This window comes from Rhagoletis pomonella, unplaced genomic scaffold (genome assembly GCF_013731165.1).
Source record: "Rhagoletis pomonella isolate Grant_MI unplaced genomic scaffold, Rhpom_1.0 Rhpom_scaffold_00013, whole genome shotgun sequence".
In the NCBI taxonomy this organism is placed as follows: domain Eukaryota; kingdom Metazoa; phylum Arthropoda; class Insecta; order Diptera; family Tephritidae; genus Rhagoletis; species Rhagoletis pomonella.
This window is the reverse complement of record NW_023458567.1, coordinates 23,612,233-23,632,171: the sequence shown is the minus strand read 5'-3', so window position 1 is coordinate 23,632,171 and position 19,939 is coordinate 23,612,233. Positions and strand designations below refer to the sequence as shown.

Genomic DNA, 19,939 nt, shown 5'->3' with positions numbered 1-19,939 from the left:
GCAACTTTAACAACGAATTGCTTAAAAACTATAAGCCTCCGGAGGGGGTGGTTTTCAAATTCAGATTGTTGTTTTTACAATATTAACAATGGTCTTCATATAAAAAATTTTCGTACATTTCTTATAAAAATGTTGTTGCTAAAATTCAAAAACGGCTTAACCGATTTGAATGTTTTTTGTTTGTTCGTTACAATTTCCGGATGGTTTAAAACAAAAAAAAATTAGAGTATATAATTAATTGATGAGATAAAGGTATCAAAATATGTGTGCCGAAAATATTTTTGAGGAGGGTTGCCATCTATTTATTAAATTTAATTCAATTGAATTGGTACGATAAATTGAATATCATAATATGCGTACCAAACTGAAGAGGTCTCAGAAATCTTATTATCGAAAATATTCTTGAGCTGGGTTGCCACCTGTTTGAAAAATTTAAGAAAAATTAAATACTGCAAAATGGGTATCAAACTAAAGAGGTTTAAGAAAGCTTACTGCTGAAGATAGATAGATGAAGAAGAGGCGGGTTGCCACCTATTTCAAAAATTTAAAACAATTAAACTGATAACATGAACTTATGGCGTTTTCTTTTCTACAAAAAATGTTGCCTCCTCATTACCTTTTTCTTAGTGTTTGTACATACGTAAAGGGCACTAAGAAGGCAACATTTCTCGGTAAAATGTATTACAATACTTTGATTTACACGGTTAATGTTATATATAAAAATTAGCAAAGTTGTTTGTGTGATAAAAACACTATAAATATTGCAAAAAACTCACTGTTGACTTACTTTTGACATTCACGGTATGTAGTACAAAACCCCCAAAAATTAGATTTCCACTTCGTCGCCTGAATAAAATATTTTCGTAAGCGCCATTTTGACGATTTTAGCTGTACATATGTACATAGATGCAGTTACATATTGAAAATATGATCTTCTAATTTGTCTTATCAGTTTTTGGATATCTTCTTTAGTTTCCGAAATATTGTATCCATAATTTAGTACAAATTGAGTAAATAATGCAGTCTATATCGTAAGATATATTTTTATAATATTAACAAAGAACGTAATAGCCTTGTGGTCACTGGTTAAGTTAAGTGACATTTTAACCAGGTTTGCCTATTTTTCTTTTGTTTATTTAATGTTTATAATATTTTTATAAAATTCTGGCACATCACGTAACCAGCACCACATAAATCCACGTATCAAACTTCTTACAAAAATTATAAAAATTCAATAAACTTTAACAACTATACCCAAAAATTTTCAAGTTTTTTTTACAAATTTTTAGAAAAATTTCAGGTTGCAGCTTTGTAGCCCATTAAATTAGTAGTTTAAAATGCAAATTTCAAGACGCTAGAAAATCGTGTTGAATTTTAATAATTTTTTTGGTTGACGGTGTTGAGCATTTTCTCCCATATAAAGTACGATCGACATCTACTTTTTGATGGAGGAAAATGCTTGAATTTTCATATATTTTTTAAGAAGTTTGAAATTTGGATTTGTGTGCTGGATATGTGATGTGCCAGACTTTTATAAAAAAATTATAAACAATAAATAAACAAAAGAAAAATAGGCAAAACTGGTCAAAATGTCACTTAACTTAATCAGCTGACCACAAGTGTATGTATGTACATTAGACTGCATCACCAAAAAAAGTTGCGGTTTTCCCGCCGGGATTACAAAATTTATTATATTTTAAGATGTCCACCAAAATATTTCGGAAAAATATTAAGATTTAAGCGAGCTGTACCGATTTGAAAATACCTCCAAAAATGAAGTTTTTTATGAATAAAAATAGTTTCTTAAAGAACTTTTTGAAAAAAATCCCCTCAGATGACAAATTAGATTAAGCTTAAAAAATCTGCATAAAAATATTTGAAAATATTTTCAACGGAATCGTAAGAATGAGATTTTTGATGTTGTTCTTTTACTTTTTTCAAAGATTGGTTTACGAAAAACTTGAATAACTGGCCCAAAAATGCTCTGATTTAGACTTATGGGATCTCAGTAGAAAGGTATTTTCACGCTGTTTTTAGTTCTGACCAAAAAAGCGTCATTCGTGTCCCATCTTGTTTTTTTCGAATACCAACACATCTTAATTCAACTTTGAATGACGTTCGTTCATCCTACCTTTCTCTTCCATCCTTTGAATGAGTTTATTAGCAAAGAAATAAAAAGGGTGAGAAAATACGTTTCCAATGACACCTCCTAAGTCTAAATCGGAAGAGTTTAGGTTCAGTTATTCAATTTTTTCCTATACCAATCTTTGAAAAAAGTTAAAAAACAGCATCAAAAATCTCATCATTACGATTCCGTTCAACATTTTTTTTTTATTTTTTTTTAAATATTTGTATGCAAATATTTTAAGCTTAAACCTTTTTGTCATTTGAGGGAATTTTTTCAAAAAAAAATGTTAAGAAACTATTTTTATTCATAAAAAGCGCAATTTTTGGAGGTATTTTCAAATCGGTCCAGCTCACTTAAATCTTAATATTTTTCCTAAATATTTTGGTGGACGTCTTAAAATATGAAAGATCATAAATTGAAATCAATAAAAAATAACAAGTATGAAAGTTTAAAGTATTTATACTCTACATAATTATACTAAACTAATCAAAATCTTTCAAATGTCGATATCCATTTTTTGATATCTCTTTCAGTTTCTGAGATATTGAGTAAAAAGTACAAATTTGTATCACATTGTGTCGTCTATCATACAAAGTGGCTGCGAAATTGTTGACAAATGTAGCATACGACAAAATTTTACTAAAGAAAAGCCTTCAACGCAAAAATAAATAATAAATAATAAACAATAAAAATAAAATAATTTAAGAATTTCTGGAAATATTCTCCGCGACTTTTGAGAAAATCTATCGCCGCGTTTTTTGCGAAATCGCCTTACAAACTTCCAAGGCGATTTCCCAAAACCGAATGTAACAAACGACAATCTTTTATCCAGGCGACGACATACAAATGAATTCGAGCACACGGTATTTGGAAATGAGTAATTTTGACCTTTTACTGTCTGTCATTTAGCAATTATTAATTTGAAAATTGGTGAGTTTAACAATTAAATTGTTTACCTTTTGAATGTTATTAATATTTTTTTTTGCTCCTCGAGAAGAATTTGGGTAGAACTTATAAAAAAAACGTACGAAAAATTCCATCGTTTGCGATGTTTCCGGAGGATATATTATATTAAAAACAAAATAATATTGAATAATTTGTTTAAGGAATTTAAACATGTCTCCGTCGCCCAAAGTGTGTGACACTAAAGTTTTTTCAATAAATATATAGCAGTTGTATGTTTCTTTTTCGACATCGTTTTCTGAAAACAGACACAAATATAAAATTAATTCTAGCAATCAAATGACGGTATAGGCGTGGTAACTTACCTACAAAGGCAACAAAAGGAGTATTGGTAGGTACTTTTTCTACTATTGTGTCCAAATTGGCTCCAATCTAAAGATATCAATATTTTATTACTTCCGCACTTGGCTTTATAAAACAAAATTTACCTCGAAAATGGCGAACAAGTAGTTTGCATTTTCATTGAAATACTTAGCTATGCTTTTAATAATGTAGTTTGTTTGGTGTGCCTCTTTCAGTAAGTTATGTTTACCTTGTAGGTGTTCAAAGAATGCTGCAGTTTCTTCTCGATTTTTATTGAAATTCATATCAAAAAGATCTGGATCAGTGTTCATTAACTGCCCAAAATGTTGATTCAAGCATTCGGTGCTGAAAATATATGGCCAATCTCTTTTGATGCTTTCAATTGTGGGTGATGGGTCCATTTCATTAAAATTTGAGCGTTGTAATGGAAAGCAATCTTTCATATGTGATTTTATCAATTCCATTGACTGGAAGTCCGATTGCATTTTATACAAATTCATTAAATATTTTTTTTTTTTATTTAAGGTTGCAATGGTTTCAGGAGATATCAAATCCACTGGTTGCCAGTTACTACAAGTTGTTTTAAGAACGTTTGTTCGACGTCTTTTAGCTAAGGGAATATTTGGCGTTAGACTGCAGCTCTTGGGGTTCGGTGCACGATTTAAAAAATTGTTCCTGTTCCGCATTATGGTTAGCAAGGGGATTGTTGTAACTGATATAATATTCCCTTCGCAATCTTTTTCCAGTAACGAAGCGGGAAACTTGGCAACGGCTTCCCGCGTCACTGATCGTAAAATACACATCGGTATGAATGAGGAATACATTCGCAATTCATCCACAATGCAATTAGCTAATGTGTTTAATCGTTTACCCAATTTTTGTTGAGTATTTAGCAAGTTCATTAAGTCCGATGGAACCTTATGCCATGGTATGCTGAAATTCTTAAAATGTTGTTTCGCTGGTTCACCGGTTTCCGAAGAAGATGAAAATGAGTCGCTGGTTGCAACCTTGGATGTAACATATGATTCAACGGCCGTATCCGCAGTCATAAGCAAAAACTGTTCTTGCTGTTGATTAGCATGTTTAGGTTGAATCACATCGTTGCCTAGAGAATAGAAAATTATACATATCGCCGCTATTATCTCTCACACTATCGAATGTGAAAATGGGTACTTTTCAGGAGAACTGTTATACAAAATGTTGTTGTCATTAGGAAAAAGTGTGGGATACGACACTTTGTCAAAGGCAGTATTCTCTGCTTCTAAGAAGACTAGAAATTCGACGAGTTGCCAACTTACGTATCATTCTAAACGCATGGGCAAGGTACCGTAAATGAAAAAAAATGAAATTAAAAAAATACTTTTTAATATATCACGCTTTTATAAATGGCCTAAAAATTGGAAAATAATATTACTCAGTCCCATAGAACTAGTTTTGATAACTTTTGATTTTGAAATTTTGGCAAAAGTGATTATAATCCATTTATGAGATTGAAAACGAAACACGTGGAGCGCATACAATACAAAGCATTAGATTTAATTGACAATAGTCAAACTATATAAAATAGACCTAAAATTTCTACAGAGAAATTACAAATTTGAGATCGATTTTAAGCGGTCGTTATTCATATATCCACATACATACATATATGTATTACCCTTCATATAAATTCAGGTCTATTACATGCGCCCCACGCTTTTTATTTTCAATCCCATAAATTGTTTATAATGACTCTTGCTAAAATTTCAAAATCAGAAGTTATCAAAACTAATTCTATGGGACTGAAAAATATTATTTTCTAATTTGAAGTTCATTGATAAGAGCGTGGTATATTAAAAAGTTTTATATTTATTTTATACTTCTTAGTCTTGTCTGTGCAATAGATACTAAAATAATTCAACTTGCAGTAAAAAGAGAACAGAAGACTATGCAAGCAAAATGTTTAGTGCTCAAGTTGAGTATATACATACATACATACATATGTACATTCATGCATATAGCCGGAATGAATTTCATTTCGGCTGTAGCGTATGTAGTGCATATTTTTAGACGCAATATTTAACTTCTTCTGGCGGGGCGACATCTAGAGTCTTCTAATTGTATGTCTTTGATATGCTATCTACAGCGAAGTTAATATCTAGACTAGGTTGATATTTAGACATGGTAACGACGATATGTTATCTCATTAGATGTAAAAAATATGTATGTATGTATGTAGTTGATTAATTTTAACTGTACATACATATACGTACTTAGTATTTCAATTGACCTTTGCGTGCACCATTCTTCATCAGCTAGCATCATCAATGTGGCTTTTTCATTCAAATAATATTTCAGGACATCATCACCGCAGATTTCGGTGCCATCGCATTCCAGAACGATCTTATTACCTCGTATGCCATAATTTGAAGCTAAAAATAAAAGATTTTCTACGTTAGCATGAGCACGACATTAGGTCGGTTAAATTTTTATTGACTAGGCGCGTAGAGCATAGGAGGATTCTACGTGGAATTCTTAGCAAATTTGCGGAAGAAACCATGAGTCTAAAATGAATTTGGAGTTTGCCAATTTGCGAAAATAGCTTTCGTAGAAAATGGAAAATTTTTCTCTGTTGCGCCATCTGATGGAAATTTTAAGAAATTTTATCATTTTTTCAAACAAAATTTGAGAGCTCTTTTTACTACACTACAGAAAAATGCTAAGACAACTATTTTCGCAATTTGGCAAACTCCATATTGATTTTAGACCCATGGTTTCTTCGCCACAATTGCTTAGAATTACAAGTAGAGTCCTTCTCTGCAATACGCGTATAATCGAAAGAATCTCCATTACAAATTGACCCGCCCTAACACGACATATTTTAATTAATGTTTTTATTTTTTTTTATTTGAAAGGTACATACCAGCGGTTATTATGGCATCTGTCGTTCCTTCCGACATAAATGTTTTCTTCACAGTTCGATCTGCGCTCCACACCTTGCAGATGTATTGCTCCATTTTGCCCTTCCAAAGTTATATGAGGTATATATATATATGTAGAGGAATGTGTTTATTATAACAATGTAATTGCAATATTTTTTTATGTTTCAATAAATGTGAAAATATTGGAATAAAATGGGGCACATTCATAGTCGAAATAAAGTAGACTCCAAAGTTAGTAGCAGCTTTTTGACAGATATTGTATTGAAAATTATGTTAACAAGCAGCTACAAACTTAAGAATCCACTTTATTTTGACTATGAATATGCCCGAATATTTCTGATTTGTATACAATATATGAACTGGATCTTTAAGTAAAGTATTCTCGAGATGAACAACTTCAAACGATATTTTCGTTTCAAAGCTTTCATACAGAAGTGAACCATAAAATATCGCACTTTAATAACATAGTGATACAAACGTAAACAAAAAAAAAATCATGTGTGTGCAGTGCACACCCGGTAGAAGTGAAACCTTCATAAAATTTAACTACGAGAATGAGTTGAATGCGTTTATTTGTTGTAATCATATATGTAATACTTCTTTTTGCGGAATAAAAATACATTGTGAAGATACGTTACTATCAATATGGAAGTATTACATATCGCTAGCTTAGAAAGAAAAGTTGCTAAGTCCCATTTTAAAAATTTTACAGGAGAGGAAAAAATCTTTATATAGCCATTTTCTTTAACTATTTCGCAAGACTTTGAATCAAACATTTTGCGCGTTTAAAGCAAAGCAAAACTCCATAAGAATCAGAAGGATTCGATATTTATTAAAAGATGTCGTATTATTTTGGCCTTATCGGATTTGTGGTGCTTCTTTTGGACTTAGCAAATTTTCCTTTTATAGCTTCATCCACTGCGTCCTACTAGTCCCCGGCGACCACACTGGTGCTGCGTAGTTTAAAACCGGCCGGTCTATTGCATTGTATGTTGCAGAGTTGTGAAAAATGCATTAATTTTTGCAATAATGTTTAATGTAAAAAATTAATGCATTAATTTATGAAATTTAATGCAAATGAATATTTCAATGCATTAATTCTGAAAAATGTAATGCTAATGAAATTTTTTTTTTTATTAAATTATCCAAGCTAATGCTAATGAAAAAATTTTAATGCACTAAAATGTTTAATGCTTTTGCTCGTTTGCATTATTAAAAACCATTAACTTTTTTTTTCTAGTAAAATATAAATAACCTCTTTTGGAAGGACTTGGAATAATTACTAATAGTTTTTTCAGCTTCATTATATTATGTGTATTTGTAGAAAAATTCTTCTAGACATTGTTAGATGTTTTATGAAAATGAAAGCCAATGTGCATGCAGAGTGCTTTTGTAGATTTTTATGTTGATTGTTGGTGCATACCGATTATATATATTAAATATGAGTCAAAAACGGACAGATAGCCAGTTTAGCAGCGCATGTACACGACTGAGGACCTATTCTGATCTAAATCAATCAATAAACCGTTTTATAGCTTTGACAATGTGATTTTACCTATTTAACGACAAATGCCATTGAACTTGACATAGTGCAAACCAGCCTTAACGTCCGTCACTATCTTTTTTGACCTTAAAATTCTACCGTCAACATCAGCAAAGAATTTTAACTTCAAAATAAAATTAGTTAATGGGTTTTAATGCTTGTTATAATTTTAATGCAATAAATTAATGCAATAGCATTCATTTCAACATTTTAATGTTAATACAAAAAAATCATTAGCATTATTTCTTCGGAATTAATGCATTGAAATTTTCATTTACATTAAATATCAAAAATTAATGCATTAATCTTTTTCATTTACATTAAAATGCTCTGCATTAAAAAATTTAATGCATTTTTCACAACTCTGGTATGTTGCCAGCAACGTTTCTTTGTCTTTGCCCCAAGTGCTGCCGGCTAGCGACTTGAGGACCTTGATGTTGAATTGCTGTGCAACTTCGTCTCTTGGACCGCAGCTATCAATATGCCATGCTTTTCTATGAAGACCTGTTATCTCCTCGATCTTGCTCTGAAGCCCGTTACAGTTAAATTGAAGGAGCTTCATGTGGTTCGGGAGACGTGTGGTGATGCGAGATGTGGGGGATGTGTGTGGTCGTGACGCCGTTGGCTGTGTGCGCTGCTGAGGTGGTTGCCGCCCTGTGGTGGTGGCGGGAGGCGTGGCAGTTGAGATCTGCGACCGAGCAGCGCAACACTGGCCCTCGAAGCTCCTCGTCCAATCTCGCGTGTTGCGCAGACCTGAGCATGCTCTAAAGTGGGACCAGCCAAGGCAGGTGTTGCACTTGACTGATGTCACATTACGGGATATCCTGGACTGACATACCGTGCAGATTGTAGGAGGAACTAAGAGTTGTTGGCGGCGGCGTGCGGGTAGTGGTGCGGTTGTGTGTTCCGTGGTCTGTCGTGGTTGTGATATGGTCTATTGTGTTGGTTAAGTTGTTGTGCTGTGGTTGTTGTTGTTTTTGTAGCGGCTACTAATACCCGTTTGGGGCGGTTCATCCATCAACGTTGTCGTCAATTTCAGCTAGGGGGAGGCCCAGGAAGTGTGAGACTTCCACAGGGGCGGTCCATAGGGACAGGGGCATTAGCTGAGTAGGGTTCTCAGGGCATGTGAAGAGGTGCCGGGAGTCATGCGGCGACTCTCAACACACATGTCGTTGTACACTAAAGTCAACCCATCATTACTGACATTACATCTAAATACTTACGATAATTTCTTCCTTTATTGAGTAATCAGATTTATCTTCGAGCCCAATATCCGATTTGTGTATTTCCAATACTTCAACAGCTTCCTCCTAAAAATATGTAAATATTAATCCTTTTGTAATTAAAATATGTACATAGCTCGTATGCGAGTTCTTTAACTAACCTCTACCTTTGAATGCGATACAGTCTCATTACTGAAACTTTGCTGCAATTTTTGAGGAATACCTTCAACTCTTTGCTTAATTTCAGGATACAGGAATTCGATCGAATGGTCCTCGTATATATGATCTATAAATTTGTCTAATTGAAGAAACGTAAATTCACAAAACCCACAATTCAGAAAAAATTCTTTCTTTTCTATCGGCATCAACGCTTCTATTTCCCCGCATTTTTTTATATGACAATTGTTTATGCCAATTTTCAGAGCCATTGCTAATGAAAACAATTGCTTAATTTATATTATGAAAAAATACAATGTAAACAAATTGTTTATAGTAGAAATGGCGTTTTTAAATCGATTTAATCGAGTATAGATTAATCGAGACTTCCGATTCAATTTTTCGTCGATTTTTTAGTACTAATTCGATCCGAGAATCGATGAAAAAATTCGAGAATCGACATTCGATTTTTAATCAATTATGAGATTTGTATGCGTTGCGTTCCAGATGCTTCACGATATTCAGTAATATGTCTTCTTTTCTTTTCCTGATATGTGTTTTGTGCATGCTTACAGAGACTTTTTTAAATTTCGTCATATTTTATAGTTAAAATGTTCAAATTTACTGAATTTTAATGCAATTATCTACTTTTTAATAATTTCCACAGGTTTTATGCAAAAAATACTAATTTTTATGCAATTTTAATGCAAATATTAAATTTTTCACTAGTTTTTCAGCATAAAATGTAATGCGAGCGCAACGATTAACAAACGACAGTGCCATACTTATGCGTTTCTGCTTCTTCTACGATTTGCCGATAACTAGTCGATAACGACGAGTGTGCAGATCTCCTTTGAGATGCATGTGCGGCTCAAAATTTCAGGGCGAAACAATAACGCCACGATAATTGGACGACAAGTGTGCAGATAGCCTTACTCCCACAAAAGTTGTTTGACTTACAGTTTTGTTTGGCACCTGGAACACTTTCCTGAAAAAAACTGCAAATCGTGAATAACGTGAGCACCTACAACGCAACTATAAATTTCCAGAACAACGTTGAATCGCCTCTAAAATCGTCGCGTGTAAAGGCAGCTTTATTAAACGTCGGCATATAAAAAAATCGATTTTGTTGGAAAGTCGATGTCGACTTTGCCATCCTTCTACAAAAGAAAGAATTTTTTTAAATCCATTTGTTATTTATCATCAATGGTTATTCTAATGTAATAATTTTCCTCATTACCAATGGCTCTTGAAATTGACCGAAATAACTGTGCTTTTAAAAAATGCGGAGAAATATCGACTTTTTTGCCAGCAGGGAAGAAAGAATTTTTTCTGAATTGTGGGTTTTGTGAGCTTACATTTCTTGAGTTAAACAACTTGATTGAGCATATATTCGAGGATCATTCTGTGGAATTCCTGGAAACTGAATTAAAGGAAGACGTTGAGGATATTTCGCTGGGTTTTCAGGAAGGTTACAGCAGTGAAACTGATTCGCATTCAAAGGTACAGGATAGTTACGGATTACACATCCCACTGGGAATATAGGTAAGCCATGTTTTCTTCAGTTTTTAGTACCAGAATTTTCATCATGACCAATGTCATCTACTAGTAAAGCACAAAATGAACACCTACGACGACGCATTACGTTCCCACGACAGTCTGGTCTGCGTAACCGGAACGACCCAGATTTATATCTGGCCAAGGACTGTCACTCCAGCAACACTCCCCAAAAAGTCTTTGGGGAATTTGTATGCTGCTACAACAACAACAACGACGCATTACGTTGTCAGTTGCAAAATAACTTGCCGCCGAAGGACCGCCGGGTAAAGTGTAAGGGTCAAAAGATAGGGAGCGGCGAGCAATGCGTCGATTTCAAACGCATATGTTTCAATGTTTCACCGTGCAGTATCGCCTTATTGAAGCAGACATCGACCGCAGGGATACCATCCTAGAATGTCAGGGTATTGATATCCGGACAGGAGATGTTCAGCTGGAAATATTTAACGTATACATACCCCATGTCACTAGCTGTTCGGCAGGATATCACTCTGAAATAGGTGCGCTACTCAGAGGTGAAAACCGTATCGTAGTTGGTGACTTTAACGCGCACCACGATCTTTGGCACTCAAGCCTCTAAAATGATCGTAGGGGAATACATTCGACATTCTGCACAATAAACGACGACGCACCCACCAGGATTATGGGCAGCTGCTGCAGCTCGCCAGATCTAACAATTGTCAGCGCTGGTCTGATAAACAGCAAATCATGGCGACCTATGCTGACTCTAGCATCAGACCATCTGCCCATAGTCATCTCGATTGATAAACCTGCCGACTTTGCTTCCGTGGATCACCGGACTAATGTCAACTTTTCAAAGCTGACTGGAAAGGCTTCACGGATGTTACTGAGGGCGCCTTCACTGCACTGCCCATACCAACCGACGTTCATGTAGGTGAACGTAAGTTCCGCAGGGTTGTCAACGTTGCTGCAGCTCGCTTCATCCCAGCAGGATGTATTAAGGATCCACGTCCGAACTTTCCTGCTGAAGCGACTGTTCTAGCCGATGAGCGCGACAACCTTCGTCAGGCAGATCACAGAAATCCCCGTATCAGGGATCTCAATTCGGAGATTCGGCAACTTGTGAACGTACATAAGCGGAAGAAATGGGAAGAGCATTTGAAGACCTGCAACTTCGCCTCTGGTGTGAGCACGCTTTGGTCAACCTTGAGGTCGTTGTCCAACCCTAAGCGATTTTGGCTGAGTTCAGCAAAGCACGCCAGTCGTTTCTCCTCTGTGCCAACTGACGCCAATTGGAAACGCCAGGTGAAGCCAAGTCCTCCACCTGATCTTTCCATCGCAGTGGGGGCCTCCCTCTTAATCTGCTACCACCTGCGGGTTCCGAGTTGAATACTTTCAGAGCGTCGGCTATTGCAGCAGGCTAAACTCTTACCTAAGTAGAATCAACGAGGATGTGCCCAACCAATGCCCGGCATGTGGAGAGTCGCCACATGACTCCCGGCACCTCTTCACATGCCTTGAGAACCCCACTCAGCTGACGCCCCTATCCCCTGTGAAAGTCGCACACTTCCTGGGCCTCCCCCTAGCTGAAGTTGACGACAACGTTGATGGATGAACCGACCCGGACGGGGCTTAGTAGCCGCTACAACAACAACAACAACAACCATTTTGGTACTAAAAACTGAAAGCAAACTTGGCTTACCTCGTAAGGTGCTATTTTCCCAGTGGTGTGCGAGCTATTTGGATTACAAAAGGTTTTATATATGTATGTGTATTTATAGGATGCCGATGTTGATGGACATATGTTAACAGGTTTTGAAACTGTTGAAGTATTGGAAACACACAAATCAGATACTGAACTCGAAGATAAGTCTGATTATTCGATAAAGGAAGAAATTATAGTAAGTATGTGGGATAGATAGTAACGTAGCCATTAACGAACATTGCGAGTATGCATGAAAACTTTCACCCTCTCGAGGACCAAAAAAAAATTAGTTTTGGCTTTACATACATTTACATGGCTTACATGGACATGAGTGTGCTTTAGCAAAACTATCACGAATTTTCTAATAAAACTACCAGGATGTGAAGAAACACAAATAGTCACTCTTTTTTCTTTTGTTACACTGTGCAATAATTTCAGGGTCATTTTTCTGGGGGCGGAATGATTCCAACTCTGGATAAAAGACCATGATCCATATAGTGAAACCTCAAAATCGTTTTCCATTCTTTTCTAATTGTTTTTTGCTATGGCCATTTTAAATTTGCAATATTTTGCCAAGTGTCTTTAAATTAGAATAAACTGTAAAAAGAGTCAAAATACATATCGGAGAGAAATATGTTGTTTCGGGACATATAGTAAACTTTTACGAGGAGTAATTTTGTAGAATATTTTAACCCGTTATCCCCCTCACATAAGGGTCGTTTTTGCCCCCTGTTTAGATAGTCCGAATAAAATGTCAATTTGTAGGTCGCTAGAGGGTGAAAATCTTGTAGGAAATTATTTGCCGTAAAATTTCACTAGGGGTCTCAGACAAAATCTTTGTACAGAGAATCTGTAAGTCCACAGAAAATAAAAATATGTCCCAACTTTTTGTGCTTTATTTTATATTTCGTTTTTATATGTAACTCTTGCTCTTTTCGGGCCTGATGGTTCGGGAAGTATAAAATCAGCATCGGAATCATCGTTGTGATCAGAATCTGAGTTACATGATGTCCAGTTTATTTAATTTGAAAAAAAAATGGCAAAAAATCGGATGGGATCTTTACGAATTCATTAAAATTTCTCTACGATTCAGAATACTCTAAAAAATGGTTTGCAGGGTTGTTGTTTTAATTAAAATAAGTTAAAATATTTTTGTGTAACAAGTATTTACTACCTCATTTTAAATGGGAGGACCACTTGATGTTAGCGCTCGCCGTGCTCATCAGACCCAGTGCAAAAGCTGTTAATATCTGACTTAAACGCTGCCATTTTACTTTTTCCATAAAATTATTATGTTCTATCCAAAGATTATTTACACGTAGGTTACTTGTTTAAACAATTGGAGCTAGAGTAACATACATATCGTCGGTGATACTGCAAAACGTTCTATGTCACTTATTACCTCTGGTGGTTAATAGATCTGTTATCTGTATCTGATCGCTTCTGGCAACCGTTCATCTTCATCTGCCAAAGGTAGACAGTTTTGTGATTCGTTTATTAGGTTGTACTAACATACATATACAGTTTTGCAGTATCACCGACGATATATGAACATTATACCTATATAAAATAAAGCAATTAATACGTTCTATAGAAACTGGCGAACATAAAAATTGCACCAAGAGCTATTCGTTAGAAAAACAGAAGTACTAACAACAACAATAGCGAAAGTGAGAGTGCTTGCTGAAGACCTGACAAAATAAACTGACAATTTTCGGAGTGTAAATGAAAAGCTCTGCAGTGAAATTAAATCGTTAGCAGAGGATAAGAACAAGAATGCCGCTGTTTTTCATCACATAATACTGCTGTTAACCAATTACCAAATGCTGGAGAATGCGAAAACACAACTAATATTAGGTTCATTCCTTATCTTTTTGGACTAAAATCTGAAAAGTGTCAAAATGCCAGAGCGTAAGCAAAATGCGCTCACTAAAAGAGAATAACACGAAAAGTAAAGGAACGCAAAAAACCAAATTTTTAGTCCAAAGAATGGCAACAACAAAGCTAACGTCAAATAAGAATGGAAATTTATGTGCAAAACACATTCACACAAGCACAAGCAATATAAACACTTACTATATTATTTTTTGCCTCCTTCCAATTTCAATTCACTTTTTTTACTTTTTAGATTATTCTCACTTTTTGCGTATTCTTTAATTTCCGTTAATTTAAATTCAGTTGAGTTTAACACTTTTCAGGATTTTGCCAGAAAAAATTCTTCTGACTAAATCTGACTACTTCGGACTGATGAGAGTCACTCTCACCGAGTGTTGCTCTCTCATTTTTGCTGTCATTTCCGAGTTAAGGAACGCTTTTTGGACTAAATCTGACTACTTCGGACTTTTTCTGACTATTTCTGGGAGATAAGGAACGCTCCTATTGTGATTTTGTCTTCTGATGCTGATTGTGACGCAGGCGATGTTGCTGCTGGTGCTGTTGCTACCAATGCTAAGGCGCATAAAACTAAGGTCGGCCTGATTCCCGCGCGTTCTGATGTTAAGAAACCCGATAAACTGCCCATTGCTGGTAATTTCCAATCGCCTCGCTCAACACCTGCTGCTGGCGACGTTGCTGGTGGTGCTGATACACGAATTTGCCGTGCTATTGGTGGTACCTGTGGCGACGCGATTTCTTGTGGGTCTGGTACTGTTACTCATCACCATAATACTGCTGTTAATCCATTGCCACATGCTGTGAGCAACAGTAATATTTTGAATTTGTCTTCTGCTGCTGCTGGGGTTGGTGCTGCCAATGCTAAGGTGCGCAAAGTTAAGGTTAGTTTAAAGCCCGCGCGTTCTGATGTCAAGCAAACCGATAAACTTCCCATTGCTGGTCATGTGCATTCGCCTCGCTCGACACCTGCTGCTGCTGCTGGGGACGTTGCGGGAGGTGCTGATGCACGAACATACCCGGATATTGCTTGGACCAGTGGCGGTGTGTTACACCTGCTGCTGCTTCTGGAGACGTTGCTGGTGGTGCTGATGCACGAACTTATGCTACTATCGCTGGTAGTAGTGGCGGCGTCCATTCTCCTGGGATCAACTTGCCGGATAATTCTGCTACTGCCTTGGCGGCGCTGCCTAGACCTCGCAAAACATTCAATATTGTTGGCTGCAACTCCTGTTCAGATTTAGGGGTTGCTGGTGTTGTTGTTGTTGTAGCGGCTACAACAACCCCGCCCAGGACGGTTGGTATCTCAGTCGTTGTCGTCATGTTCCACTAACGGCAGCCCTAGGAAGCGTGCAGCTTCTGTTAGGGTTAGGGGTTGCGCGAATGATATGGCTTCATCTTTCTTCGTTCCAGTCTACTGTATTGCCTGATAATATTATCGACTATGTCGTACAGCACGCGGGCATTAATAGGAACCAGCTTGTTTGCTACAAATAAATTAAAAAAGATGCTCCCGAAAACGCTGTCAAATGGGTGAATTTCAAACTTGGAATTTCGTCTGCACTGTTCGCTAAGCTGCTTTCCTCTGATCTGTGGCCGGGTGGCGTTAATGTTCGCCCGTTTCGTTTTTTCCCCAAGGATGGCCGTAAGGAACACAGTTAACAACACTACGCCACAAGCTAATTCAGATATGCTTAAGAATTGTAAAATTTTAAGAATATATTTTCAAAATATCTCCGGATTAAGATCCAAATCTGATGTGGTTATGTCATTCAGCTCCCAACAGGACTTCGATATTTCCGTTATTGTTGAAACATGGCTTACTTCCGATTTTTTCGATACGGAATTTTTCGACCCCATGCTCTTTGTTGTCTTCCGGAAAGAAAGAGACGCTGCTAAGACTGGTCGCTCCAGGGGCGAAGGCGTCTTGATTGCAGTGAATCGAAAATTCCGCGCTTCATTGATCAACCTGAATAACATTGACTCACTACTGGATCAGCTTTGCGTTCGTGTTGATGGGTCATCAACTTCTGGTTCTTTGTTTTTATTTGCGTCGTATATTCCACCAAATAGTGTGGATAGCCTATATAGAGCTCATGCTGACAACATTACGTTTTTTGTTCACAATACGATGGGGGACAATTTTATCTGTGTATTCGGCGGTTTTAATCTTAGTAATGTTAAGTGGTCAAATAGTTATTCTACCAATGGGCTTATCCTAATATCTCTTCCTTTCCTGAATCTTATCTTATTGATAATTTAGTTAGTCTTAACCTATCGCAAACTTGACTCCACAAAAATTTTGTCCTTAATTTCGAACTTAATATTAAATCTAACCCCAAACCCTTCTGGAATTTTGTTAAATCTAAAAAAATCATGTTCTACTATTCACTCTTCAGTTTTCCTCAATAATAAATCTGCGGATACTCCCGCTGATGTTGCTAATCTGTTCGCTGATTTCTTCAAATCCAATTTCGAATGTGATTTAGACACAAATCTTGATATTGGCCCTGCATCCGGTGTTAGTTCCTCATTTGGCTTTGGTTCCCTATACCTCTCATACGTTGATGTAGTGAAAGGTGTTGTTGATCTGAAGACTTCCGCAAGAACTGACATTGATGGAGTATCCGCACTTTTATTAAAAAACTGTTCAGCACTGATCCTTCCATTAAAAATTATCTTTGACAAGTCTCTTTCTACTGGGGTATTTTTAGATGCTTGGAAATTGGCCTCTATAACTCCAATTTTCAAAAGCGGAAACAAAAACGACATTAGTAACTGTAGACCGATTTCTAAACTGTCTACCGTGTCTAAACTGTTCGAATGCATCGCTATTTCTCGGTCAAGAGCCTTATTTGCCCAAACCAACATGGTTTTGTACCTGGGCGCTCCATGGTCTCAAATCTTGCGGTCTTTAGTGAATATTGTATTTCGAAGGCTTTCGACAAGGTGTCGCATAGAATTTTAGTCGCGAAACTCGAACGCCTAGGTTTCCATTCTGTCTTCTTAAACTGGCTTAAGTCGTATTTGTGTTCCAGGCGATGAGGTAGACCATTTTTCGTCTGATATCTTTGTCGCGACCTTGGGCATGCCACAAGGTAGTATTATCGGGCCAATGCTTTTTGTTTTGTTTATACATGACATTAGTTCATGCTTCTCTTTTTCAAATTATTTGTTATACGCCGACGATTTGAAAATATTCTCGAATATAACGAACACTGCCGACATGCTCAAACTTCAAACAGGGCTTGATAACTTGCATGCTTGGTGCCTCCAATCGCGCCTTTCCCTTAATGTCAATAAATGTTTTCATGTAACTATTTCTATGTCCCCAAATGTGTTTGTTACCTCGTATCGTATCTCAGGCAGCACGCTGCAGCTTATCAGAGAAATTAAGGACCTTGGTGTTATATTTGACACCAAGCTCTCCTTTAATGGCCCCATCGATTTCATAATTTCTAAATCATATGCTATGCTCGGCTTCGTCAGGAGGAATAGTGCTGAATTCTCTAATCTATATACCTTAAAACGGTTATATACTGCGTTCGTGCGCTCCCATCTGGAGTATGCTGCTTTTATCTGGCGTCCGTCCCATCAAATTAAGATTGACAGGATCGAGCGCGTTCAAAAGGTGTTCCTTAAATATGCTTTACGCTCCTTACGTTTCTCTGACCCGATTCCTTCCTATAGTGATCGCTCATTGCTGATTAGTTTAAATTCTTTGGAAAAAAGGAGGTCTGTCCTTTCCCTAACTTTTGTGTTCGACATTATTCAAGGAACTGTTGATTGTCCTTACCTCTTAGAACGTATTCGTTTTAATGTTCCGCAAAGATCACTTCGATTCTGCCATACGTTTTATTGTAGTAATTGTAAAACGAATTACGCTCGGAATGCGCCCCTCTGCCGAGCTGCTAATGAGTTCAATATAATCTCTAATTCTATCGATATCGATTTTTCGCTACCAAAGTCATTATTTGTGAACATTTTAAACTCAATTACCTTAATTAAGTAGCTAAATTAAATACTTTTTTAACCTTCCTATAGTCTGTAAGAATTTATTGTCCATAGACTATAATAATAAATAAATAAAAATAAATAAATAAATAAAGCATTACATTTTTTGTTGCATATTTTGAGGGGACTTCTGTGGACTTACAGATACTTTGTACAAAGTGAAATTTTATGGCAAATAATTTTATAGATTCTAACCCTCTAGCGACCTTCAAAATGCCATTTTATTCGGACTTTCTAAATAAAGGGCCAAAACGACCCTTTTGTGAGGGAGATAACGGGTTAAAATGTTCTGTAAAATTATTCCTCGTAAAATTTTACTATATGTCTCGAAACAACATATTTCTCACCGATACATATTTTTACCCTGTTCTTTTTTTTTCATTTATTCTAAAGATACATAGGCAAAATATTGTAAATTTAAAATGGCCATAGCAAAGAAATTTGACCAAAGAATGCAAAACGATTTTGAGGTTTTACTTCTTTCATCCTGCGTTGGAATTATTACGACAACAAAATTGCTGTTGCACAGTGTTATTAATAGTATTTAAATAATTTGTTCTTTATTTTTGGACTTGCCAAAGAAAGCAATTCTGCTAAAAATACTGTGGTCATATTTGTATGTAGAAATCCTGCTAAAAATACTGTGGTCAGCGTAGCCTGAGTTGGACTGATGATGATTATTTTTTCTAATCGTGGCCAAAGACTGCGCAAATATATCTTTTACATGTTCTGTTTAAAAATGCTAATTTGAGACAATTTTCCAATGGTCCCCTGGGGTCTGTGGAAGGTTTCGTGGTGTCAGGTATCACTTGTTACAAATTATGAACTGAGCTCTTTCTAGTGGGTGGGAAATCAAGAGCCCCCTCCCCGTTCGCCTACTACCACAAGAACATTGGCAAATAACTAAACATTTCCAAAAAGAGCCCTTATCAGTTACCTATCGTCACCTTAATTCACAGTTTTTGTAGTAATAGCTTTCTTCCTCATGCTTTCCGGCCTGTTTCGGTAATAAGAGCGTAAAAATAAGTTATTCTCTCACAAGTGTAAAAAATATGTCAACACATGCCAAAAGTGCCCAGAACGTGAGGAACCAATAAATCAGCTCGAAACAATGACTATGTGTATTTATATTATATGGCTAATAAAATTAGCGAATACCTACATTTCTGAAATTTTAGTGCTATTTTCCATTTTTGTATTTTACAAAAAAATTCGTAACGCTGTTATAAAAAAAATTACAAAAATCAACGGCGAGTCCTAGCTACTTAAAGTTTTCAATATAATATACTAAATTTTAATGGACTACAAAACTACATACATACCATTTTGTAAATATGCTGATAAAAAAGTTAAAAGTTGGTGAAATTTTTGCAAAAAGTCTGAAATTAATACTTATGTGGTGTTTGTTGAGTAATCAGCTATATTTTCATAAAATAATAAACATTAAATAAACTAAATAAAAATAGCCAACACTTGCTAAAATCTCGCGTCCCATTTTATATTTGGGTCACTGTGTTTTTTCCAAAGAAAGACGGAGCGGGGACGTTCTTTATACAATTTTTGTTATGAATGGCT

The 19,939-nt window shown here is 36.1% G+C and overlaps 2 protein-coding genes across 3 annotated transcripts in view; one reads left to right on the top strand and one right to left on the bottom strand.

Moving 5' to 3' along the window:
- The window catches only part of LOC118749012, a 14,454-nt gene extending 4,699 nt beyond the window's left edge, over window positions 1–9,755 (bottom strand). The window contains exons 1-7 of one of the 2 annotated variants that reach the window (XM_036483796.1): window positions 9,243–9,755; window positions 9,082–9,168; window positions 6,297–6,396; window positions 5,647–5,805; window positions 3,520–4,499; window positions 3,397–3,463; window positions 3,085–3,329 (exon numbers count right to left, since the gene is read on the bottom strand). In XM_036483796.1, coding sequence (XP_036339689.1) covers window positions 3,085–3,329; window positions 3,397–3,463; window positions 3,520–4,499; window positions 5,647–5,805; window positions 6,297–6,396; window positions 9,082–9,168; window positions 9,243–9,509 — 1,905 coding nt within the window. In that variant the 5' untranslated portion in view covers window positions 9,510–9,755. Of the gene's footprint in view, window positions 1–2,511; window positions 3,330–3,396; window positions 3,464–3,519; window positions 4,500–5,646; window positions 5,806–6,296; window positions 6,397–9,081; window positions 9,169–9,242 lie in introns of those variants that run through there. The other variant, XM_036483794.1, reaches the window with a different exon arrangement.
- Window positions 9,756–10,113: 358 nt separating this feature from the next.
- LOC118749008 overlaps window positions 10,114–19,939 on the top strand; it is a 29,238-nt gene continuing 19,412 nt past the window's right edge. The window contains exons 1-2 of the mRNA XM_036483791.1: window positions 10,114–10,740; window positions 12,537–12,656. Coding sequence (XP_036339684.1) covers window positions 10,480–10,740; window positions 12,537–12,656 — 381 coding nt within the window. The 5' untranslated portion in view covers window positions 10,114–10,479. The remainder of the gene's footprint in view (window positions 10,741–12,536; window positions 12,657–19,939) is intronic.